We start from the raw sequence: 24592 nt of genomic DNA, 5'->3' as shown, positions 1-24592 counted from the left end.
GGCCCAAACAGAGAAGCCTTGGAAGGCTTGGCTTATGCTCAGCCCCTCTAAGAAGGGAGCCAAGATCTCATAATTCTACAGCCATCTTGCTCACTTCCCAAGAGCACCCTGTCTACCCACTGCAGCGTTTGAAGCCTCACACATGTGTTCTCTGGAACATCGCACCACTCCAGCAAGGTGGCTGTGGGTATGTCCATTGTACAGATGAGAAAACTGAGTCGTGCCAGGTAAAATGACTTGTTCCTTGTCAAAGCTAGAAAGCGGCAGAGTGGGCACGTGACCTCAGGTCTCTGGCTTCCAAGATCACCACTGGGTTCCACCACTAGAGTCTCGTGTTGCACCCAGCTTTGGAAGGGGAATTCTAAAAGCCAAGATACCCTAGAATCAGACTGGAGCAGATAAACCTCATGGGTTTTGCGGGGGACCTGGAGCTTTCTCTTGTCAGGATTCAGAGTTGGGTCACTGCTTCGAGCACATGTTGCGTATTTGTATCTGCATGTGTAGGTATTTGCACATGTACATACAAGTTAAAGAAGGGAATTGGATACTGGAGGGTCTGTATCACTGGCAGGTGATTCCAGGGAGGCTTTGTGGGCAGGTGTAAGGAGTCATCCCAGGGGACACCTAGGACCTTCTGCTCTTCTTTGCCAGGATTACCCTACTTGATCATTCATTCTTCCATCCATCTGTCCGTCCGTCTGTCCGTCCATCCAACCATCCATCCAACCATCCATCCATCCATCCATCCATCCATCCATCCATCCATCCATCAGTCTGTCCATCCATCTATCCTTTTCTGGGCCACTGTGCTCAGGCCCTATGCTGCTTTGGGGATGATGCTGCCTGAACTAGGAGTTTGCAGAATCTGGGGAGCTTGCCAAGTGACTGTTAAATCAGGGCTGGAAGAGTCCTTAGAGATTGGTTAGATCTTTTCTCTTCCTTATGTCAGAGAGGGACAGTGACTTGCCCAAAGTTGCATGGCAAGTGGCGGAGCTAGGGCTCAAAGTCAGGTCTGTAGGTCCAGCCCCATGTTTCTGCTTCTCCGCTGTGTCAACAGACAGCTCTCACTCCTGGCTGGCAGCTGCCTTACCTAGCTCTTCCCTCCTCTGCTGTTTTGATGTGTTCTTGGCTTTTTGGGAGTTGCTGGCAGACTCTGTTCTGAGAGACTTCCAGAGGTGTCTACTGAACCAGCATGCAGGCCCTACACTGGGGCCAAGCTTGGCCATGCTCTGCCCTGAGATGACATCCTCCCACGTCTGGAACAGCAGGTTGACTGAGTCCCTGAGGGGAGAGACTCCAAGGCCGTGTTTACTTTACCCTACTGGACACTGGCTTCTTTTCCTCCAAGGGTCTCCAGAGGTCATCTGTTCCTTCCTCATCTTGGGGCTAGGATCATTGCAAATCCTGCCTGAAGATCTTACTGTGTAGGAAGCACATTCCAGTCCTTTCTGAGACAGGCCGTCCAGTGTCCTCGTGGCCTTTTCCAGGGAAGTGCTTCCTGGTGTCTAACCATGATCCCTACTGCTGCCTTTCCCCCTTTGTTTAGCCTTTCACAGAGGAGGAAAGTGGTTGGACATCAATTCCCTGGTGGTTCTCAAGGCAACACCGTTATCTTGCTGCGTACCCTCTTCCCACCTACAATCTCCCTTTTCTCCATTTCCTGAGAGACTGTGCCTTGACTCAGATACAAGTTGAGACACAAACTTCATGCAGAAAAGATCTGGCGGTTCCCTGTAGGATCCCACAAGTTTCTGGGAGGGAGGCACATTCCTTTTTCAGGAGTCATGGAGCCCTCTGAGCCAGAAGTGGCCTGGATCCCGGGATCACTCTGGTCCCATCTTTCCTGACGGGGAAACTGAGGCCCAGAGAGGTTGAGCAACACATCCACAGTCATTCAGCCAGCCTGTCTGCATTGGATGTCCTCTTTCGTGCAATGCTGTTTCTGTGGTTTGGGCAGGGGGCTTGATAAAGGTGGCTAGTGGCCTCTTGGCCTGGTGGTCCCTGCCACAGACAGATGTCCTGGAAGCAGAACAGCCAGCCCCATGTGGCCCCAGAGGGCTCCCTGGCCTGGAATCAGTGCTCCTGCCTGCTGGTTCCCTGGGTTGGCAGATTCCTGGCGGTCCTGGGCTGCCCTCAGGGCCAAGCAGTGGCACCTCCTCCGCTCCCACCCACCTTGTGGCTTCCTTTCTCCCACAGCCTCCCAGACTCCCTTTTGGCCCTAGAGGTGCCAGGGAGGCCCCTCACCTCCAAGGGGAGAGGACAGAGGCCTGAGTGTCCAGCAGTGATTAAGTTGCCGGGGGACACTGGCTCCTGTGGCTGGGGCAAGAAGGGGTTAAGCAGTGTTGCCTGCCAGGGCTGGACTCCCAGCTGGTGTCCCAGCCCCTGGGGCCAACCAGGCCATCTGGCCTGACAGATACCACACTGTGTCCCATCTGTCCCAAGGCAAAGTCACCAGGAGGAGACTGCCGACTGCCTTTGAGGGCCTGCAGGGGTGGGCGTGGACCCTGCTGTCTGTCCCTGGGGGGCCAGGCTAGTTGGGAAGGGGCTCCCCACTGGGCAGGCTGTCCTCTGGCCACGCTCCCTGCAGGGTCTCCCTAGCTGCGAGGTGGGGGAGTCTGAGTCCCTGATGTGGTCGGAGCTTCCTTGTGCAGAAGGTCTAGAGAGGTGCAGGGATGGACTCAAGGCCACACAGTAAGTCAGCACAGGCAGAGCTGGGCTTCCCCCAAGGCCCTGCTGGTGGCTATGCCCTGTGGCTCCAGCTCACAAGCTCATTCATCCAGTCAGTACCGGTTGAGGGCCTACTATGTGCTGGGCACTTGGTCACTCTGGATACCAGACAGTTCCCCAGTCCCAGCATGGGAGAGGGAACCCAGAGGCAAAGCTTCTAAGCGGAAGCATGGCGCAGCTTAGCCAAGCCCGGGGCCCTGGATGCTGTAGCAGCCCTCCCAGCAGCCTCCCTCCCAGCCTTCCCAGCAGCTAGAGGTGGGGCTTGCTCGCTAAGAGGAGCAAAATAATGTGAAGCACTGGTGTTTATGATCTTGTGGGGTCTTCACCATCCAGGGAGGTGTAGGTACTATTGTTATTCCCATTTTACAGATGAGGAAACTGAGGCTCAGAGAGGTAAAGTCGCTTTAGCAGATCACCAGTTGGGGAGCAGCTGAGTTGGACACCCATCCCAGCTCTGCCTGACATCAAAGCGTTTTGGGATAAGGGGCAGGGGGCGGCTGCAAATGGCCTCCCGCTTTGCCCCAGGCTGGCTCCTTCTTGCTGTGCTGGCCTGGACCATCTTCTTTTTGGCTTTTTGCTGAGTCCGGGCTGGGAATCCTGTGGCTGGAGGCCCAAATCTCAGGCGGAAGAGAGCCCCCCGCTGGGTTGGAGTTGAGAAGAGAGGCAGTGCTGGTGCCGGTTCTTTTGCATAGCTGGGGCTGCCTCCCCTGTGTGGGGTGCCCGGCAGTATCTGGGCAGCACTTGGGGGATTTCCCTTGGGGGACCCTCCATCCAACTGAGGGCTCCAAGGCTCTGGCCCCCCAGTGGGGGCTGGGCCAGGCCAATGGGAGCCTCCATAATGCTGTTATGATTATGTGACCCTGGATGAGTCAATGTGCCTTGGTGCGCCTCAGTTTCCCCATCAGCAGAATGGGGGTGAGAAGATGACAAGCTCCAATAAAGATGCCCTCCGAGGGGCTTGAGAGTCATGGAAGGGTCCCTGGGAGGCTTTGCTCCATTTCATTCCCCCTCCCATCTTAAGGGGACTGACTTCTCTCTCCAGCCCCATGGGTCGGTGGGAGGAACTCTCATTCGTGTGTTGTGGGGTTGCCTGGTGCCCTGCCTCCGCACTCCCCACTGGTTCACATCAGGTGGAATGCCAGGGCCGGCCATGATGACAGGAGCCTGGGATTAAGTAATGAGTCCATCCCCCTGAGCTGTATTTAGTCACTAATTCTTTTGTGCGCGTGTTTGCAGTCTAATTACCTGTCTCAGCTACGCTGGAACCTGCCCCTTCCCGGCCAGTGAGGACGATGATGGCGCTGCACAGACAGGTGGCCGTTGCCCTGTCACCCATCCTTGGTTGCACAAGCCCAACGTGTCTTTTGTTGGCTGGGTCCTTGTCACTCTTCCCTCCTCCCTCCTGGAGATTGCTCTGGAATGTTCTCCTCCCCTTACCAGCCGCATGGCAGGCAGCTCCTAGTCTCTGGAGTTGCACTGAGCCAGTCACTGCCTGTGTGGGACCTTGGACATATCACCTCCCACCTCTGAGCTTCAGACTTCTCATTTATGAATGACCTGAATGTCCCCGTCTGATGTCCTAGGATCCTGTGTTCTGTGCTTTTTTTTTTGGCCACACCTGGAGCCAGTTTGTGTTTGCCTATCCTCATTTAATCCAGGTGGGGTCATTCTCACCCATTTTACAGGTGAGGAGACTGAGCCCTAGGGAAATGACTTGGCTTAAGGCCGCAGAGCCTTGCTTTCAACCCAGGTGTGCTGACTCTCGCCTGGTGGGCTCTGCCTGGCTGCCAGCCCCTCATTTTTTTCAGGCTGCACATGATAAGGAAAATCTGGGCTCCCAGGCAGCTGGCTCCAGGGTGGCTGCGGGTGAGTAAGTATGCGGGAGATTACCCTGAGGTGCCCTACATTTACCTCCAGGGCAGCACAGTCACTTGGAATAAACAGTGGAGAGACCCAAAGTACATATTATGCTTCCAAAATAGCCTTGGGAGTTGCTGTTTTTCTCAAAGCTGTAAACATATCCCTGGGCCGGGGGGCCTCTCACACTCTCCTGAGTACAGACCCCCTGGGCCTGCTGCCTCTTCACCTGAGTGCCCAGACCTGCTGCCCAGACCCCCTTCTGGCTTCCACTTAAGCAAGAGCTGGAGCCCTGGAGACTGAGAGCCGGCAGACACTGGGGATGGGGATGGGGCGGAGGGTCCATGGGGGCTTGGCCAAGCCTAGGCAGAAAGACAATGTCCCGGGGATGGAGAGCCGTGGACACCAACTTTCCCATCATCTGCCCCATGCAAGGTAGGCCCAGGCTTCAAGGTGCAGAGAAGAGAGTAGCAGAGTTGGCCTGGACTGTGGAGGTTGTTTGGGGAAACTGAGGCTGGCAGGGAGGGGCTGGCAGGGAGGCCATGTCTAAGGCGACAGGGCTGCATTGGCCTAGATTGGATCTCCTAGAGAAGGCCCTGGAGATGACACTTACTGGGCCTTTTTAATCCAGTGAATATTTACGGGGCCTCCTTGTGCCAGGCTCTGTGCTGGGCACTGGAGTTTCATTTGTGACCCAGAGATGGGCCTGATCTTGAAAGAGATGAGGGCTGGGCACAGTGGCTCACACCTGTAATGCCAGCACTTTGGGAGTCTGAGGCAAGAGGATCGCTTCAGCCCAGGAGTTTGAGACCAATCTGGGCAACATAGTGAGACCTCGTCTCTACAAAAAACCAGAAAAATTAGCCAGGTGTGGTGGCGTGCACCTGTAATCCCAGCTACTTGGGAGGCTAAGGCAGGAGGATCCCTTGAGCCTAGGAGTTTGAGGCTGCGGAGAGCCTTTGTTGCGCCCCTGCACTCTAGTCTGGGCACACAGCGAGATCTTATCTTAAAAAAAAAAAGACAGAGGGAGAGAGAGAAAAGAAAGACAAGTTAGGTAGAGGAGACCAGCAGGGGATCAGATACCTCAGTACCAAGTGGCCCAGAGGCTTTGCAGTTCAGAAGAGTGGCACTTGACCCTGACCAAGGAGTCAGGGGTGGCCTCCTGGAGGGGGTTATAAGCTGGGTCATGAAGTCACATCAGGTAAGGGAGAGAGAGAGGAAAATGACAAAGGGGAAGGGGTGTAGAACCTGTTGGGCGGAGAATGCAGCACATGCCTTGGAGGTGTGATGGAGCTTGGCACAGAGGGGCTGGAGGTGTGGGGGGGATGCTATTCAGCCTTATTCTACCCTAGCATGTGGCCTTGTTCTCCAGGACTTATCACCCACCAGGTGAGACCTCTGTCTACCCTTTTGGAGAAGAAGTGTCTGGCCCATTTCTCAGAGGAGCCTGATCTCCCAGCCCTCACTCCTTGGGGAAGGTAGAGGGCCACTGGTAGACGAGGGCAATATTTTGACTAATGAGGAAACTAAGGCACAAAACATTGTTGCTGCAGGAGCTAGAGTAAGAACCCAGGACCCTGCCTTTCCTTTGCTCCCTGGGCAACTGGGAGCCTGTGGTAGAGAATGCCGGAGAACGTTCTCTCCAGCTCGTCACACATGGCTTTTTAGAGGGGCACAAAAGCTCTTTCCACGTCTGCACACTTGATCCGGAAACCCAATCTGGGTATCCCAGAGGGATACCTGGACATGTATGCAAATGTGAGGGTATGAAGGTGTTCACGGTCTTGTTTAGATTGCAAGGACTCTGCGGTGACAGCAGAGAGCCCATCAAACCACTGGCCCTGCAGCCACCCGCTGTGTCACCTGCTCGGGAGGATGCTGCCGTATATTGTTAGGTGGAAAAAACACCTTTGAAAACCACATATGGTCGCATCCCATTGTTGTTAAAAAACAATCTCATAAGAAGAGAAAATCTCATAAGAAAAAGTTGGGAAGGATATACAGCCGATGTTAACCGTAATTGTCTCAGGGAGGGGGATTCATTTGGGTGGGTTTTACATTGGTTTTATCTGTTTTTTTCTTTTCTATGTCTTGTGTAATCATTGTAAACACTCATGCAATTTAAAGCAAGGGTAACACGAGCAGGTATTTTTGTCTTTTAAAAATTTAAGTGGTTTTGATGTTTTGAGCAGGTATACATGACATCATTCAAACTTAAAAAGATACAGAAGGGGCCGGGCGCGGTGGCTCAAGCCTGTAATCCCAGCACTTTGGGAGGCCGAGACGGGCAGATCATGAGGTCAGGAGATCGAGACCATCCTGGCTAACACGGTGAAACCCCGTCTCTACTAAAAAAATACAAAAAATTAGCCGGGCGTGGCGGCAGGCGCCTGTAGTCCCAGCTACTCGGGAGGCTGAGGCAGGAGAATGGCGTAAACCCGGGAGGCGGAGTTTGCAGTGAGCTGAGAGCCGGTCACTGCACTTCAGCCTGGGCGACAGAGCGAGACTCCGTCTCAAAAAAAAAAAAAAAAAAAAAAAAAAAGATACAGAAGGAGGGGAAATTCTGACACACACTACAACATGGATGAACTGATTTCATTATGCTAAATGAAATCAGCCAGGCCAGGCACGGTGGCTAACGCCTGTCATCCCAATACTTTGGGGGGGCCAAGGTGGAATTGCTTGAGCCCAGGAGTTTAAGACCCGCTAGACAGCATGGTGAAATCCCGTCTCTACAAAAAATAATTTTTTAAATGAATTGGGTGTGGTGGCTCATGCCTATAGTCCCAGCTACTCCAGAGGCTGAGGCAGGAGGATTGCTTGGGCCCAGGAGGTGGAGGTGCAGTGAGCTGTGATTATACCACTGCACTCCAGCCTGGGCAACAGAGTGAGACCCTGTCTCAAAAAAAAAAAAAAAAAAAAAAAAAAAAAAAAAAAAAAAAAAAAAAAGAAAAGAAAGAAAGAAAGAAGGAAAAAGAAAGAAGAGAAACAAACCATTCACAGAAGGACAAATACTATCTGATTCTATTTATACAAAGTACCCACAAGTCGAATCCACAGAGACAGAAAGTAGAAGGGTGGTTGCCAGGGGCTGTGGGGAGAGGGGTATGGGGTGCTACTGCTTAACAGGTACAGTTTCAGTTTTGCAAGATGGAAGAGTTCTGGAGATGGATGGAGGTGATGGTTGCACAGCAGTGTGAATGCACTTAATGCCACTTTAAAAATGGTTAAGATGGTGTGTTGTATGGTTTATTTATTTATTTATTTATTTATTTTTGAGGCAGGGTCTTGCTCTGTCATTCAGGCTGGAGTGCAGTGGTGCAATCTTGGCTCGCTGCAGCCTTGAGGTCCTGGGCTCAAGCAATTCTCCCACCTCAGCCTCCTGAGTATCTGGGACTATAAGCGGTGCCACCATACCTGGCTACCTGGCTAAATTTTTTGTATTTTTTGTAGAGATGGGGTTTCACCATATTGCCCAGGCTGGTCTTGAACTCCTGGGCTCAAGTGATCCACCTGCCTCGGCCTCCCAAAGTGCTGGGATTACAGGCGTGAGCCACCGTGCCTGGCCTCTTATGTGTATTAAGAAAAGATACAGAGGGGACAGAGTGACAGTTCTACCCCATAATCCCCAGTCACCCACGTCCCCCATGAAGGGAACCGATGTTTTCAGTGTGATGGTGGATGCTTGGTTTCCTCCCTCCTGCCCCTGGGTACAAATGGGCAGTGGCAACTTGGATGGGGCCCTTCACTCATGGGTAGAGGAAGATGCCCCCTGGCCCAGGGCGAGCATTCCCTTCCATCCCCGCTTGCCTGGCACAGGGCAGCCAGTGCCCAGATCTTCCCACGCTTCTTGGGTTGAAGGGATTGAAGATCTGAGGCTGCAGGAGCCAGAGGTCCTGCCCCGGCGAGAGCTCCGGAACTCGCCTCCCCTCTCTCAGTGAGAAGAGAATTCTCTTAATCCACTTCTGTGTCCCCAGCACTTGGCTCCTGGGTGAGCACTTGGGAAATGTTTGTTGATTCTGTCCTGGGGGAAGAAGATGAAATGTAAGCCGGTAGCCAGCCTGAGTTGGGCTGTGGGAAATACTCCGGGCTGCCAGGCCTGGGTGTCTCCAGAAACACCCAATCCTTGCTCACGAAGGCTCTCTCAGTGCCAGATCTTGTGCCAGGCACTGGGATGTGGTGCCGAATTGGACACAAGGGAGACGGGACGTCCTCCTGTGTGTCTTGACAGCCTGTGTGTTGCCGGGCATTGGTAGCAGAGGAGGCTGGTTTGGCACCCAGGTACCTTTCCTCGTCCCTGGGGCCTTGGCCAGTCTACCCAGAGGAACTGCCCTCCAGCTGAGTTACCATTTTCCATGGCAGGGAGGGCAGCAGAAAGGCCGTGTTCCATGACTAATCATAGCCTCCATCTATGGAGCATTTACTGGGAGCAGGGCACTGTGCTAAGTGTGAAATGTGTGTTGACTCATCTACTACAACAACCTGGCAAGGCAGGTGCTCCCGTTAGCCCCTGCTCAAAGCTAGGGGACCTGGAGCACAGGCGGTTAAGTGCTTGGCCCAAAGGCACACAACTCAGAAGTGCAGACCCTCTGCCCCTCCTGGCATCCTAGTCTAGTGGGGTCAGGGGTGAGATCTCTGCATTCAGTGCCTGGGGGCCGGATGGCAAGCTACAACCTCCCTGCAACCCCATGATTTCCATAGCGCAGTGGAGCCAGAAAGAAACGGAACATTTTCCAGACCACAGCAATAAGGGCGCTGCCCTCTCAGACCCTGGAGCTAGTGGCAGGGAAGGCAGAGAAGGGACGAGAGCCTCCGTTTATTCGGAGCCTGTGTATACCCTCCTTTTCACAAACTGTAGCAGCCTCCAGAGGCGGCGGGATCTTTATGATGACCAAATGGGGAGGCTCAGGGATTGGAATCACTTGCCCAGGAGCGTGTGGCTGGTACCGTTGGGATTTGAACCTTGTTCCATCCAGCTCCAGAGCTTGGCACCTTTCTCGCTCACCACGTGCCGGCCGCAGCTCATCGCCTTGGCAGTGGAGGTGGTGGTGTGCCGAGGCCTTCCTGCACCTGGGTTCTCTGGTGCTGAGAAATAAGTACATGGGCAAAGTGACTTTTTTTCTGGGTCAGTGACTGTGACCCCATGTGTACACATCTGTGCGTCTGACCCTGGCATTGTAATCCGGGGGCATTTTCGAAGTGATGTGCTAGGGGCGTGGGCAGGGAGTGGGGCTTATGGAGCCGATGAGACACTGTCAAACCATAGAGAGGCTTGGGAACCATACGGACCTGGATTTGACCTTGAACAAGTCATTTCACCTGAGCGTGTATAGTGGGAATGATAACATCCGACTCGCAGAACTGTGGTGAGAATTAGAGATTGTGGGAGTCAAATGATTAGCACCTAATCAGCATTTTACAATAAATGCAAGTTCTTTCCTTCTTGTAGAAGAGTGGAGTCTGATGAGAGAGACAGGGAAGTGAAAATTTACAGACCCTGGGTGCCAGTACTGAAGGTGTGAGTTCAGGACTGGGAACATCGGAATGGGCATAGTGACTTATTCCGGGGAAGTCATGGAAAGCTCCCTGGAGGAGGTGATGAAGGGGTGCCCAAGCCTGGAAGAGGTTGGCAGTGGTGCTCCAGAAACTTCATGGTGGCCTGCAATTTACGATGCAGATTTTTCCTCCCTGTGAGATGCTGGTTGAGACAATTTCCTCCTTGGAGTGGCCTGGTTTTTTAGGGGTGGGGGGAGTGCCCACCTGGGTGTAGTTTCTGGACAGAAGCAGTGGGAGGAGGGCACTGGCCAGCATGCTGCTTGGGATTGTGAGTGTCCACAGAGCTGCAGTTTCTCCAAAGGTGTTTTTTGTTTGTTTTTGAGACAGAGTCTCACTCTGTCACCCAGGATGGAGTGCAGTGGCCTGATCCTAGCTCACTGCAACCTCAAACTACTAGGCTCAAGGGATCCTCCAACCTCAGCCTCCCAAGTAGCTAGGACTACAGGTGCGTGCCACCATGCCTGGCTAATTTTTAAAATTTTTTTGTAGGGATGGGATCTCAATATGTTGTTCAGGCTGGTGTTGAACTCCTGGCCTCAAATGATCCTCCTGCCTCGGCCTCCCAGAGTGTTGGGATTACAGCCATGAGCCCCCATGTTCAGCTTTTCCAAAGTTGTTTTTGATAAGCAATACCAAGTGGGAGTGATGCTGGGAATCTGAGCAAATATAGACATAGGGGAATTGAACAGGCACCTCAGAAAACAACTGAAACCTCAGATTGGCATTGGGGCAGGTGACCCGGGGGTTCCCTGGGCCCCATGTTGCCCAAAAAAGCCAACAGCTGGCCTGGGTGAACACCCTTAAATGCCTTGTGTGTGTTGGAAGGTGCCATGAGACCAGCTGGGCTCTCCTGCCTTGGACCCACCTGCTGCCATCGTGGCCTTTGTTAGGACAGACCTCAAAGGGCTGGGCATGCCCGTTAGTTCCTGGGGTACGTCTATGGGGTGTGGAGGGCAAAAACAGGGCTTTCAATGGGTTTTGCTGGCATGGGGATTCTGTGGCATTAGCATCTGGCTTCTTTCCTTCTGCCACGCCGTCCCCGTGTAGTGCCAGCCACCCAGCCAGGTGAAGGCAGCGTCTAGCTCATTATCATGACCATCAACAACATGGCTGTGATGCAGACAGTGGCTCTGGGGTCAGATGGCCCTGGGTTCAAGTCTGACCCCTCACTTACAGTGTGGTCCTAGAGCATTCTCCCAGCCTCTCCCCACCTCTCTGAGCAGCTGTAATTGGGAGGTCATGAGGATGAGGATGATGACACCAATGGCATGCTCGTGGTGGACCAGGCACTGTTCTGGGCACTTTTCATATGCTATTCCATGGAATGCGGGCAAAACCCCTCGGAGCTGGGCGGTATTGCCAAGGCCCAGAGAAGGTCATAGCTTGCTTAAGGTCACAGAGCTGCAAGATGGATAGCTGGGATTGGGTCCCAGGACCCTCTGTCTCCAGAGCCCCTGCTCCCCTCTCCACTACACACACTGGTTGGAACGCAAGGACTGGCATCCCAGCTGGCTTTTGAGCATTTGTGGTTTGTCAGGTGGCTTTGTGGTCAGCGTAGGGTGCTTGTCCAGGGATCATGGAAGTTGTTTTCTGGCTTGGATGGGTGGGCCCTTAGAATTCATCCAGCTTGACATCATTGCATTACTGACGGGAAACTGGTGCCAGAGGAGGGGAAGGGACTTGCCCCAGATCATGCAGCCAGCTGGGGCAGAGGCAGGACTAGCTTCAGGACTTCCTGCACAAGGCTGCCGCCTCGTTGCCTGAAGGGGTGTGTGGCTGGGGGCCGGAGCCCACTTAGGGGCTTGCCGTTCTCTCCCACTCACCTCTCTCAAGTCCTGATGGCTCACCGCAGACAGCCCAGAGGCCAGCTAGCTTCCCTGCAAAGGGCCCCATTGGTCACCAGGAAACAAGTTGGGGGAATGTCAGGTGGGGGGAATGTGATGACCCCACGCAGCTCATTCCCTCTGCCTGGCGATGGGACTCACTTTCACCTCCTTGCTGGGAAAACTCCTTAGCAACTCGATTTCAGCGCCACCTCTCTCAGTTGCTCCTGGGTCCCCAGAGGGCCAGGACAGGATGGAGAAGTGTCCTTGCTTAGGGGGCCCAGACTTTCACCCACCCATTTGCCCCTCCCTCCCCCAGGCAGGTAGAGCCAAGGTGACACCGGTGAAGAGCATGGGCATCATCTCTCAAGGGCGCCTGTGTGCCTCACTTGAGCCTGCTCTCCTGATCTGTCCATGAGCCCTACGAGGTGGGATTGCTATCCCCATTTTACAGAGGTGGAGACTGAGGCTCCTAGCTTGAGGTAGGCAGGCCCTCAGGGGATCACACAGAGGCAGATGACTTTCTCAGCTCACCTGCCCTTCCTAGAGAGGTCTGCAGAAATGCCTACAACCTTGGACCCTCTAAGGCCTGCGGGGCTCGTGGCAAGCCCTCAGGAACTGTTTATGGAATGAATGAGTGAGGGAACAAACAAATGAATGCATGCTCCCACACCGCGCTGCTTCTTCTGGGAGAGGGCACCCAGCGGGTGCCTGCTGTTGAGTGCAGGCTGTCAGAGCCCTGATAGCACTCAGGATAACTCTGGATGGAGTTGGTGTCCCTGAGGCTGTCACCTCTTCTGGACTTCAAGGAAGGGCCCTATCCAGGGTGTGCAAATAGCACTGCAAATATCAAGTCCAGAGGGATTTTGGGAGATCCTATTACAGATGGGGAGACTGAGGCCCAGGGCAGAGAAGGGACTTGCTCAGAGTCATGCAGCGAATTAGCAACACAGCCAGGACGTGAACCAGGACCTCCTGCTTCCCAGCCCAGTACGCTGTCTTCCACAGGGAACTTCCCTGTGGATGTCAGACCCCTCTGCCTCTCCCCTGAGCAGCCTTGCACAGACCTGGCCTGCTGGGATCCCTGGAGGAGGCTGCTGTTTCTGGTTGAAAGCAGCTTTGTGTGTCTGTGTGGGTGGCAGTGTGCTGGGGCACACTTGATTAGCGGCTTCTCAAACCTGGCCCCCATCCCCAGCGTGCAGCCTGTGCTCCGTCCTGCCCGGGCCATTACTGCCCGCCTGTAATGGAATCGGCTGCCCTGGTTAAGTGTTCACATTAAATTAATACCTCCTCCGTGGAGACGATCAGTTGGCATTTAATTTGTCTTTCCTTCCGAGAGCAGCGGAGTACAGCTGGGCAGCCGGGCTCTGATGGGCACGTCTGCGAGGCAGCCTTTCCTGGGGATCAGGGGCTCCATGGAGATGGGAGCTGGGAGGCCACAAGAGGTGGTGACAGGTGTCGCGGGGGGGTGGGGCTTAGGGTAGGCAGGAGGGGGCCTCTTCCACACACAGGGGCTTGAGCTTATTGGCTATCCATTTTCGGGGGAGAAGACAGGCTTGCAGTGTGCCACGTGGGAGAGGAAGTCAGGAGGCGACGCGTCCACATGTGCATCAGTGCTGAGCTTCCCGGGAGGTGAGCCCTGTGTTAGCAGCAGTGGCGGGATTTCCACGTTGTATTCCCAGCGCTGCCCCACTCCCACTCCCTTATCGGATTTTTTTTCTGCCTTAAATATGAATTGTCTGTGGTATTAGAGGGGGATGGTGTGCAAGGAGGAAGTTGACTCAGTTGTGGTTTTCAAGTTCTCTAGAAGGGCTCAGCAGAAGCAAGTGGGGGCTGTTGGGGGCACGCAGCCCTGACCCCACCGGGGAGCCTGCTCTGGTCTTCCCAACCCATCTGCTTCTGCGAAACTGCATTTGAAGAAAGGGCTCCCGTGGTCTGCCACTGTGCCTGCAACCTCTTCCTCCAGCTCAGATATTATTTTAGAGAAGAACAGCCAGTTGGGGCCCCCAGGCTTGGCCCTGGCTCTGTTGTGAGGCCTGGGGCGAGGCACTGTCCATGCTGGGATGCCTCTGTGCATCTGCAGGTGGGCAAACACAGGAGCTGGGGCAGCTCAGAGCTGAGGGGCACTCAGCCAGGCAAAATCTCTCATGGTCTGAGCCGCCAGGCTCCAGCACGCCCCTGGCCACCTGCACCCAGCCCTGCTATAGTGGGGTGAGCTCCCTGAGGCCAGGGTGGAGCTGAGAGGGTGCCAGCCCTCCACCCCCTGGGAAGGAAGCTGCTCTCTGCCCCCCCCTGCCCTCTGCCAGAGGCCAGGCCCACGCTTGGCCCAGAATGAAGTCTTCCACTGAGGGCTCCAGCCCAGCCTCACCTGAGTGAGTCGGCCGAGGCGTGCCGGCCACTCGCCTGCCCGCAAGGGGTGGGCCGTTTCTCCACCTCCCTCCCAACTCTGGAGGTGGGAGGCGGCCACGCGCCGTGCGGTTCGCATGGAGCTGCTGAACACCCGTGGTCTGCTGGGTGCCAGGGGTGCTTTCACCCGCACCGTCCCCTTCCTGTAGTTCTCACAGCCACCTTCAAAAGCGGGTGGCTGGCTTCCCGACTCACACAGGGGACAACTGAGGCCCAGAGAAGGTAACTGGCTTGCTCAAGATCACGCAACTGGGAAGCGATGGGGCAGAATTTGGACCCGTCTCTTGCTGCCCTGGAGTCTTGGGATGCTCACTCCAGGAGCCCCAGGTTCGTCCCTGGAGCCTTCATTGTGTTGCTGGACCCGCACCCACTTTCCTCCTGAGCGGGAGCCTCCAGCCTCTTTCCCTGACTGCACAGGAAGTGAAAAATCTGTGAGTCAGCCCCTCTGCTGGTGACTGCAGCTTGGGTTTCCGCCCCTCTGTAGGGCAGGCTTGTCGGTCCCTTTCCTGCAGGTCTGTGTGTCATCTTGAGCTGACGGGGGAGGGGGAGGCCCTGGCCCTGAGTGGGGTGGGGGTGGGGACTGGCATCGAATCTGCCCACCCCCTTTTCCCAGTGGCCAGCGGAGACTTCTCGTCCCTCACGTGGTTCCAGTGGTGGCTCCTCAGGAATGCGAAGAGACCACATCTGGCTGGGGTGGTGCTGCCACCTCCCCCTCCTGGCCACCAGCCCCAGAGAGTGCTTGTTCTGCTAAGATGGTGGCCAAGGCCCCCGATCTCAGCTGCTGTGTGCTTTTGTGGAGTCATTTCCTCTCCCTGCACTCTTTGTCCTGACATCCCTGCCTCCCCTCCCTGGCCCAGGGCTGTGGGAAGTGGGAAAGGGAAGGTTTCTCCTTCTCCTGCCTGCTTCCTGCCCTGGCCATCCCTCCCCCTGGCCTGGCCTGGCCTCTCCCAGGAGAGGCTCTGGAGCTGAATGGATGAAGCTGAATGCAGGGGCTGTGCTGGGAATTTGCCTCCCGTGAGCCCCCTGGGCTGGGATGGTTCAGGCTAAGGATGCTCTGGGGGAAAGGAGCTCTGGCTGGAGGCGAGGGCCATCAGGGCACTGAGGAGTAAGTGCAGCTTTGGATTCATTCAATCATCCATCCATCTATCCATGTATCCATCCATCCATCCATCCATCCATCCATCCATCCATCCATCCATCCATCCATCCATCCATCCATCCATCCAACCAACCAATCCATTCGATAAATGTCTGACTCCTTAGCAAGTGCCCAGCCAGTTTTAGGTACAGGGATACAGCAGCAAGCACAGGAATGATCATAACCAGCTCTCTGGGCCTGCAGAAGGACTGGACCCCCACTTGAGACCTGGCTCCTGTGCCTGTTTTCCCACCTAGGCCAGGGACCTTGCCTCTTGCTTCCTCCTTGCCCCTATCTCTGTGCCTGAGACCTCCTGAGATGAGTACCAGCCCCCGGTGGTGGTGGGGAAGGTGGAAGTGGCGGTGACCGCACGGTGGAGCCATCACTGGCCCTGGCATCATGGGACTGGCTCCTTTGGGCGAGAGCTGTGTGCCGTGGGATCCCACGACCATGCCACTGGGGAAGAGGAGATCCTGGGGCCTCCGCTGCCTTCAGCTGTGGGGCAAACAGTGGACGTGGATGCGAGGCTTAGGGAAGAGGTGACATTTGAGACAAACCTGGGAGAATGGCTAGGGTTTCAGGAGGCTGCGGAGGAGAGAGGAAGAGGGGAAATGAGTTACCTGACCTCCGAGCCTCATCTGCAACATGGGGACGATCCCCAGGGGAGGGCTCAGCGGGATTTTATAGAGGGAGGTATGAGTACCTAACGTGGTGGACACCATCGAGAAGGTAGTCAATACACGTCTCTTCTCTCATCCAGCACTAGAAGAGAGAAGGATTTGGAAGTTTTATGCGCTGCTGAGTCAGGGTGGGCAGGGGCGGCTCTCAGTGATTCAAGCCATGTTGGCCATGGCTGGAGTTGTCCATAGGCCCTAGGTCTTCATTTTCCTACCTGTAAAGTGGGGACAGAGTAGCTTTCCAGCCCAGTTCATGTGCAGTATGATAGAGGGGATCTATGGAAAGGCCCTGCCCCTCAGAGAGCACTGGGATGTGTTTGTCACCTCATTGTCCTCCAGTGACAGGCCTGTCAATATCCTGGAGTCTTCAAAAGACCAGAAAGGACCCCTCCCCAGCCAACAGAACAGCTCCTGGACTGCTGAGGGAGGCTCGAGGAAACTGGTCCTTGTACCCTCAAAGTGATCTCTTTATGTTCACTCCAGCCTTCCTTCCCCTTTCAGCCTTAAAGGGCCTGGGCGTAGGATTCTGCCAGACCTGGATTCGAATCCAGGTGCTGCCATTTCCTAGGCAGTCTTTGGGCAAGTTGTTTGCTCAGCCGTGGGCCGGGGCTGAGAGTGGGGTTTGCACAGGCTGAAAGGAAATGATGTCCGCAAACCTCTGACTCAAAGTAGGTGCACCCGTCTCTTGGTGGCAGACAGTGCCTGGCCTGTCCCTTCCTGCTGCCTTCTTTGTTTCTGTTGGTTCCTCTGCCTGAAACACCCTCCCCACTGAAACCTTACACTTGTGGGCAGACCCAGGGAAGAGGGAGGGTTGTGCTTGGGAAGCAGGTGTTGAAATCTCCGTGCCAGCAACTTGGTTGACCAGTTCTCAGTTAAGCTGAGTGCTCCCTAGCTCTGGGTGGGTGGGGAGGGAACGCGGGTGTCTGGAGTGCCGTAAGAAGCACATCGCCCCCCTGGCCCTTCACGCCAGTCCTCAGAACGGTCCAAGGACAGAGCTTTTCTGCATTGTCAACACTGGAGCTGGCTGAGCCAGGTTTTCTCTACCACTGCCGGGAGGGATGTCAGGGCGGACGACAGGCTCTTCAGTCAAGCCAGCTGCTGTCCACATACGGGGTCTGTCCTCAACCTCCTGGGAGCAGGCCAGCCGGCTGCCAACCCAGTCTGGCTTTGGAAATAAAAAGCCCATGAAATCATTTGTGCAAGCTCATCCTGGGGGTGTGGTGTGTGCAGCTCAGGAAACATGATTGAGACGTGGTGGGGTGGAGGGGGTGGGGCAGAACTCGGGGCAGGAGGGGAGAGGAGAGGTGGAGGGGCTGGGTTGTGTGGTCTTCAGAGCCTGGCCACTCAGTGCCATCTGTAGCCGAGCATCACTAGGGAGCTGTCTGCCCAAGCCCTTGCCTGCTGAACCAGGATCTGCATGGTAATAAGATGCCCGGGTGATTGGTGTGCACATTCTAGGCTGAGACTCGCTACTTTAGAGACTGGACTAGCTTTGAGTCCCAGCTCCCTGCTTGCTAGCTGTGTGACCTTAGACAAGTTACTTTACCTCTTTGAACCTCAGCTCCCTCATCTGCAAGATAGGCTTAATTAGAAATTCTTTCCCCAGGAGGGTTAATAATTCACATTAAAGCCAGTGATGTGTGTCCAAGGCAGTGAGCTGGGTGTGTGGCACCCAGACCGTACCCCCCAGTTAATGGTTGCTGGTGCTGTTGCTGTTATTGTGTCTGGAGAGCCAAAGATCTGGGCTCCCGCTGTCACCTTGGGTGGATTTGGGGCAAGTCTCATTCCCTCTCCGGTCCTCATTTTCTCCATCTGTACAAGGGGTCTATTGGCTCCTGCCTCGCCTTCCTCATGAGATGGTTGCTCAAAGGAAAAGTGAGGGGTGCTGGGCCTCATTCCAAAGGGCCCCTCTGGGGAATGGGGAGTGTCAGGGAGGTGCCCCTGGGTGCCTGCATCCAAGGGAGGAGCCATGCCATTCTTTATTTTTTTGTGCCCTTCTTTGCTACTCCTGTTCTTGCTGCAAGATGTGTTAGAGGGCTGGCTCTAGACGCCAGGCTGCAGCCAGAGCCACGCTGGGGCTCGCCTTTGCACCTGCCCTGCTCAGTGGCTTTGGAATTGAGTCGCCTTCCCCACTCTGAGCAGCGTGGCCAGGAGAGATGATTCAGCTCGGGACCTGTGCTCCAGCTTCACCCCCGAGGGAGGCCCCAGATGCCCTGTGCTCCTGGGCAGGGGTGGAGTGGCCTGGGAACTTTCCCCCATTGTGATTCCTGTCCCCAACGTGGGGCCTGCTCTTCTTGGTGAGAGATGGCCTGGGACTGGACTCCTAGCCTTGCTCCTGATATACTGGGTTATCTGGGCAAATGGCTTGACCATCCGGCCTCAGTTTCCCCATTTGTACAATGAGAGGAGGTTCAGTAAGATGGTCCCGGCTGGATTAGGCCCTTAGGTTCCCTTCCTGCCCCCCTCTTAGCTTCCTCTGTGCCCTCTAGCCCTGGCAGGAATCCCTTGCCCTCTAGGTCTGGACCCTGGAACCCACGCAGATCTCAGCCTAGCAGCTAACGCTAGGGCTGGGAAAGGCCGGAGGAAAGAGGGAGAGGGAGAGAGTGTGTGTCCTCCAGGAGCCCTGGCCGGGGCTGTCTCCTGTGGGAGAGAGGAGGAATTTTCCTCTGTGTGTGCAAACACTATCCGTTTTCTCTTGTTTCCAAAAGCCGGTGACGTAACCGGCTCTCCACCCCTCCCTCCCCTCTGGCCTATTTTTAGCTGGCCCCGACAGCATCCTAAAAGGGTTCCAGACTGCCCTGCTCCGAGGCCATGTAGGGAGGGTAGCAGTCGGGTGAGGAAGGAGAGAAGCTCCTCTGTCTGTCCCAGAATGGACAGACATCCCAATAGGGAAAGAACCTGCCCCCAACTGCCTCCAGGGAGGGAGGAACTCTGTTGGAGGAGCTGGGTTAGGGCCTTCAGGCTTTGACAGTTCCTGGGTCTATGAGGAGCTCCGCAAGGGGATTCTGAGCAACCAGTCTGGAGCCTCCCCACCTGGGTTTCAGTCCTAGCTCCACACTATCTCACCCTGGCCTTGGGCTCAGCTTGTGCCTCTGGGCCTTGCTTTCTGCACCTGGGGATAATGATGGTACCTACGCCATGGGTAGTTATGAGGATTGAATTAACTTCATGTAGAACAGTGCCTGGTACAAAGTAAGTCTCAGGGAAGGTGGTTCTGGAATTGGTATTATCATCCAGCCCCAGGGAAGTGCTCCCGCCCCTTCCTGCGGTTAAGGGCAGGGGGGTCCGCTGAACCCTCCTCTGCCTTCTCCCCTCCTGCTTTTCCTGTTCAGCTTCGGGCAGTATGCATGTGAAAGTAGTGGTGTGTGGAAGCCCTTGGAACAACAGGGCCTGGCACATAGTAAACACTAAATCAGTGGGAACTGTATTTATTGAGTTTTGTTTTAATGTAATAAAACAAACCTGGGTTTGAATTCCAGCCCCACCCACTGACTTGCTGTGTGTCTTTGGGCAAGACGTTTATTTAACCTCTCCGAGCCTCGGTTTCCACAACTGTAAAATGGAATGATAACACCGACATAGGAGCGTTCTGTGTTGGTTTAGGGAGGCTGTAGGGCATCGCAATGCTTAGCACAATGGGTGCAAAGAAGAGCCTGAGAGTGGAGCTGGCTGCAGCCTGGCTTCTAAGGACTGGCTTTGCTACTGCATCTTGCAGCAACAGCAGAAGCAGCAGCAAGCAGTGCTTGCACAGCACTTTACAGTTTGCATGCAGGCAGGTGGTGGTCCCTCCCACCTCTCTCTTCACGAAGTCCTGGGCTCATGCCTTAATGTGGCGCTTGTCACCACCAGCTGGTACTCTGGTTATACATCAGCCTGACTGTCCTCTCCCACCACCTCCCCTAGGCTGGGAGCTCCCAGAGGGCAGGGAGGGATGGATGCCCCAATGTACCTTCCTTGCCCAGCTCAAGATAGGCCCCGGGTGGGTGTTGGGGTTATGTCTGAGGGCTGGACTGGCACAGGGAGCTCACCTTCTGACCACCTGTTCCTCTTGGCTTTTGCAGATGGGAGGAGGAGCTCGCCAAGCGCATGAACCTTCAGACCATGGTGGACACGCTGCAGGAGGTAAGAGCCCTCAGACATCCCAACCAGGAGAGGCATGCCAGAGAGCCATGTGGCCAAGGGGCACAGAATTCATGCGGCAAAGCCAGGAAATTCTTGCACAGCCCCTACTCTGTTACCTCCTACTGCCTCAGTCTCTCCTTTATGGAGCCAAGAGATCTCTTCCACTTCCTCTGCTTGGAAGCTAGGAATGGACCGGCACAGTGTTGCACAAGAGCTCTGATGCAGGGGTTGAGAAGCCTGGGTCCCAGGGTGCAAGTCCCAGCTGCTGTATGAGCTGGGACCAGCGACCCTTCTCACCAGTCACTGTCTCCCCACCTGAGGCTTGGACTAGGTGGTCTGTAAGCCCCCAAGCAAGAAGGGTGCCCTCGGTTGGGGCTGAAGGCCTTGGAAGGGCAGGTGGGCACGTCACAGGTGGGCTCCCAGCCTGAGCAGGCTCTCTGTGGTGGGCATTTGGAAACATTCCCCTTGCTGCTCTAGCTGGAATCTCTGCATTCTGGGCTCTGCAACTCCCCCGCCTGTGGTGTAACCTGAGCAGCAAACTTCATCTTCTCAGCCTCTATTTTCCTCTCTGTCAAATGGGAACAAAAGTAGCAACCCCATGAGAAGGCATGAAAAGTTCTTCCAAAAATGTCAAGAAATTGCGTTCTGATACCGAAAGCATTTATCGTCTAAGAAAGTTAGAGACAGATTAAGATAATTGCCAGTGGGTAGAAGGAAAAGTTTGAATGTCTCCCTTTCTCTTATAACGAAAGTGCTTTCTTCTTTATAAATTTAATGGGTTCATGGTCAAATATGTGGAAGCTATAGAAAAGCACAAAGAAAATACAAATGATCTCCAGTTCCACCCCACCACAGTTGACGCACACCCACGCTCTTTAGATGCATGTTAGGTCGACACACATGACATTGTCATTTTTGAAAGCAGAGATGGCCCAATATTGGCAATTTCACACGGATTGATCTCATATTTTTAATGTAATAGGATTACTTGTTAATTAACCTGCTCTTTTAATACCTGCCATGGATTTTCCCACGTAATAGAGAATCCTTTGGAAAGTGTTTTAAGCAGTCAGCAGTGCTCAGTGGGAAGCCAGGCAGGATGAGGTCCTTGGTGCCCCTTCCCTGGCATGCAGGTGCCCAGCTGGGGTGGACATCGGGTGCCTAGGGCTCTAGACTCAGGTGTCCAGACCCTCCTATCCCCAGAGGACCTGGCCCCTCTGAAGCCTCCCCATCTCCGTCCCCACAGGCAGCACAGGAGGCTGATGCCATCCAGGAGGAGATGAACGAGAAGATCGAGCGGCTCAAGGCCGAGCTGGTGGTGTTTAAGGGGCTTATGAGTGACGTAAGTGCCGCCCGCCGCCCCTGGGTGTCATGACCTCCCCCACACCCATCATGCAAAATGCTTCATTCCCTCCGAGGCTCTGGAGCTCGGCTTCTAGTTAGAATCCTGGCTGGCTGTGTTTGACCGTGAGGATGACGGATGCATTGGATGCATCGGAGACCAGGCACCCTCCTCCCGCCCCCTCCCCACTTCCGCTTCCCTTGGTCTGAGTAGAGATGCATTAATCTGCCGCTTAACCCATCCCGCCCTGCCCCGGGCTCCCCTGATGGTCTGTGTGTGTTTGCTCCCACTCCTTCCCAGCTCGCCTTGATGAGGGCAGGCCTTGGTGTCTGGGCGCAGCGGGGTGTCTGGCAGGTTGGGCCGGGTGCCGTCTGGTCTGTGCAGGCCTGAGAGACTCGCAGGCCCAGCGGCCTTCGGCAGGGTTGCTCCGTGAGGTCAGGAAAGGCCGGCGTGCGTGTCCTTTTGACAATCCGGGGCCCCTCTGGGTATCCGTGGGTGGGGGGGAGCTATTGGCCGCAAAGGGCTTCTTGCTGCTGGGGACCCAGGTCTCCTCCTTCCAACACTGGGCAGTACAGGGGGAGACCCCACCAGAAGGCAGAAGGGGCCAGAACGTGGGTGACTGAGCCTGGCGTGGCTCCTGCTGTGGAGGGGCGTGAAGCTGGGTGAGGTTGGTAGAAGCCTCCCAGGACCCTAGTTGGAGGCCACCGGGCTCCCTCTCACTTGTGTCCAAGGGGATCCACCCTGTGGTCCTCAGTGACTCCCACTGCTGGTCGTGGGAGGCATCCGAGAGAGAGAGCTGCCTGTGTCGGGGACAGGCGGGGTGTGCGGGCGGGAAAAGAAGGGCTCTCTTTCTCCAGCGGGAGTTTGGCTTTCTTTTTCCTTTGCGCTAACAAAGTAAACATGGATCCTGTGTCTGCTGGGAGGATGCCTTCCAGCCCTTAGGGAGAGCAGCACACACGGTGTCACACTGGCCCCCGACTCCCAAGGCCCCGACCCCATCCCACCCTGAGCAGTGCCGCAGCCCTCCACTCCACGGAAAAGCCTAAGGCACCCTCGGACTCCGGAGGCCTCCCCGCACCACCCCTGCTGACACCTAGGGGTCTCCCCACCTCTGTGCCCAGCCCCCCAGGCTTGCTCCATCCCTCGCTCATGTAAACCCTGCTGTCCTCCCTGCAGCCCATGACAGACCTGGACACAAAGATCCAAGAAAAGGCCATGAAGGTGGACATGGACATCTGCCGCCGAATCGATATCACGGCCAAGCTGTGCGATGTCGCACAGCAGCGGAACTCGGAAGACGTGTCCAAGATCTTCCAGGTGACTAGGGCTGCCCTGCTCACCAGCCAACCCCCCGCTCTCCCGGAGCAGCCCTGGCCTCCAGCCCTGCCCAGCCAACCCCTGTTTCCCTCCACATCCCACTCCCTCCCCTTCCCCGAGAGGTAGCACTACCGGACCCTGTGGCCTCCCCAGGTAAACGTAGAATCAGGCACCCATGGACTCATAGGCTCGTCTGACTGCTTCATCCTGTGGCTGGGGAGACTGAGGCCCGGAGGGTGATGTGCTGTGCTCAAGGAAGTGGCAGAAATCAGTCTCCTGCCCCTCCAGGGCTTGGTCCACCAGCCTACACTGTACCCACTGCCCCACTTCCTGCTCCTTCCTCTGGGTGCTCGGACTGGGCATCATCCCCACGGTTGGGGAACCCTGGCCAGGTTATGGGGAGAACTGGGGGAGCTGGCCTGAGCTCTGGTAGAGGGACCTCAGAGTTCAGAAGGGGAGCTGTTGGCCTTTGACTATGTTTCATTCCCCCCCAAAGAGGCTCTCGATACCCCCCCGACCTAACGTGCAAGTGTGGGTGCCCCCGAGAGACGGCGATCAGGTTAGCGCCAGTGAGGCTGTCTTCTGGAGAGGGCTTGGGGGGCCAGTCCAGCCGAATGAGGCACATGTCATTCTCCAAAGGCTGCTTCTTGAGTTTCGGGTTGTGGTTTGGCTTTTGCTTGAGCCCAGGGCAATACGGTGTGTTGTCGCTCTGTGTGTGTGACTCTGACGTCGCTGGGCCAGATCCGGGCCTCCCTGGGCCCTCTCTCCACCTCCATGCCTTCTTGCTGTCCCCCTGGCGGGAAGCAGGGGAGGCCAATGCAGCCTTTGTTTGCTTGTGGCTTGTCTGCTTGGAGTGGAAGCTTTTGGTAAACCTTGGGCCGCCTGTCCTTTGCCTTTGCATGTGAGCAGGAGGGCTCTGGGCAGCATGGGGCCGTATGGCCTTTGTCAGGGGTTCTCCGTCTCTCTGGCTGGCTCTGAGATATCCCAGGTGACTCTGTGTCCTGGTCTGGCCTGCTCCTCTCTCCAAACTGTGGGGTTGCTTCTGTGGTAAAAGGGCGAGCTGAGCCGGTGCACCCACCAGGCCGCCCAGGGCAGGGAAAAGTCCAGCCCGTCTGTGTCCCCCTGCATGTCTCCCACCTCACGCTTCCTGCTAACGCCGCCTGCTTCTTAGAGGACCTGCACCTTTCCTGGCACTGGCCGGCCCCAGTCACGCTCATCATCCTGTGAGATGCCGGCTCCCTTCCCAGTTCACCCCTCCCCTCCATCCTAGCCGAGCCCCTCAGTTACCTTGATTGCTTCCTTTCCGGTTCAGGTGGTCCCCAAAAAGAAAGAACGTAAGGTGGCTTCCGATGATGACATCTCCGAGCAGGACGGGGAGGTGAACCGGTTCTCGGACGACGAGGTCGGCTCCATGAACATCACCGATGAGATGAAGCGCATGTTTAACCAGCTGTGAGTATCCCCATGGCCCGCACACTCTCCGTTCCCCCAGATTGCTTGGGCAGGGGCGGTGAACGGGAGGCTTGGGCTGAGAGTAGCCTGCAGCACTGGAAGAATTTGGATTCATTTCCTTTTTTTTTTTTGAGACAGGGTCTCACTTTGTCACCCAGGCTGGAGGCTGGAGGGC

The 24592-nt window shown here is 55.6% G+C and overlaps 1 protein-coding gene across 1 annotated transcript in view; it reads left to right on the top strand.

Moving 5' to 3' along the window:
• The window catches only part of IFFO2 (intermediate filament family orphan 2), a 50454-nt gene that overhangs the window by 13766 nt on the left and 12096 nt on the right, over positions 1-24592 (top strand). The window contains exons 2-5 of the mRNA XM_025366688.1: positions 20246-20306; positions 21553-21648; positions 22825-22965; positions 24278-24417. Coding sequence (XP_025222473.1) covers positions 20246-20306; positions 21553-21648; positions 22825-22965; positions 24278-24417 — 438 coding nt within the window. The remainder of the gene's footprint in view (positions 1-20245; positions 20307-21552; positions 21649-22824; positions 22966-24277; positions 24418-24592) is intronic.

This window comes from Theropithecus gelada, chromosome 1 (genome assembly GCF_003255815.1).
Source record: "Theropithecus gelada isolate Dixy chromosome 1, Tgel_1.0, whole genome shotgun sequence".
Classification (NCBI taxonomy): Eukaryota; Metazoa; Chordata; class Mammalia; order Primates; family Cercopithecidae; genus Theropithecus; species Theropithecus gelada.
This window is presented reverse-complemented; position numbering and strand designations above follow the sequence as displayed.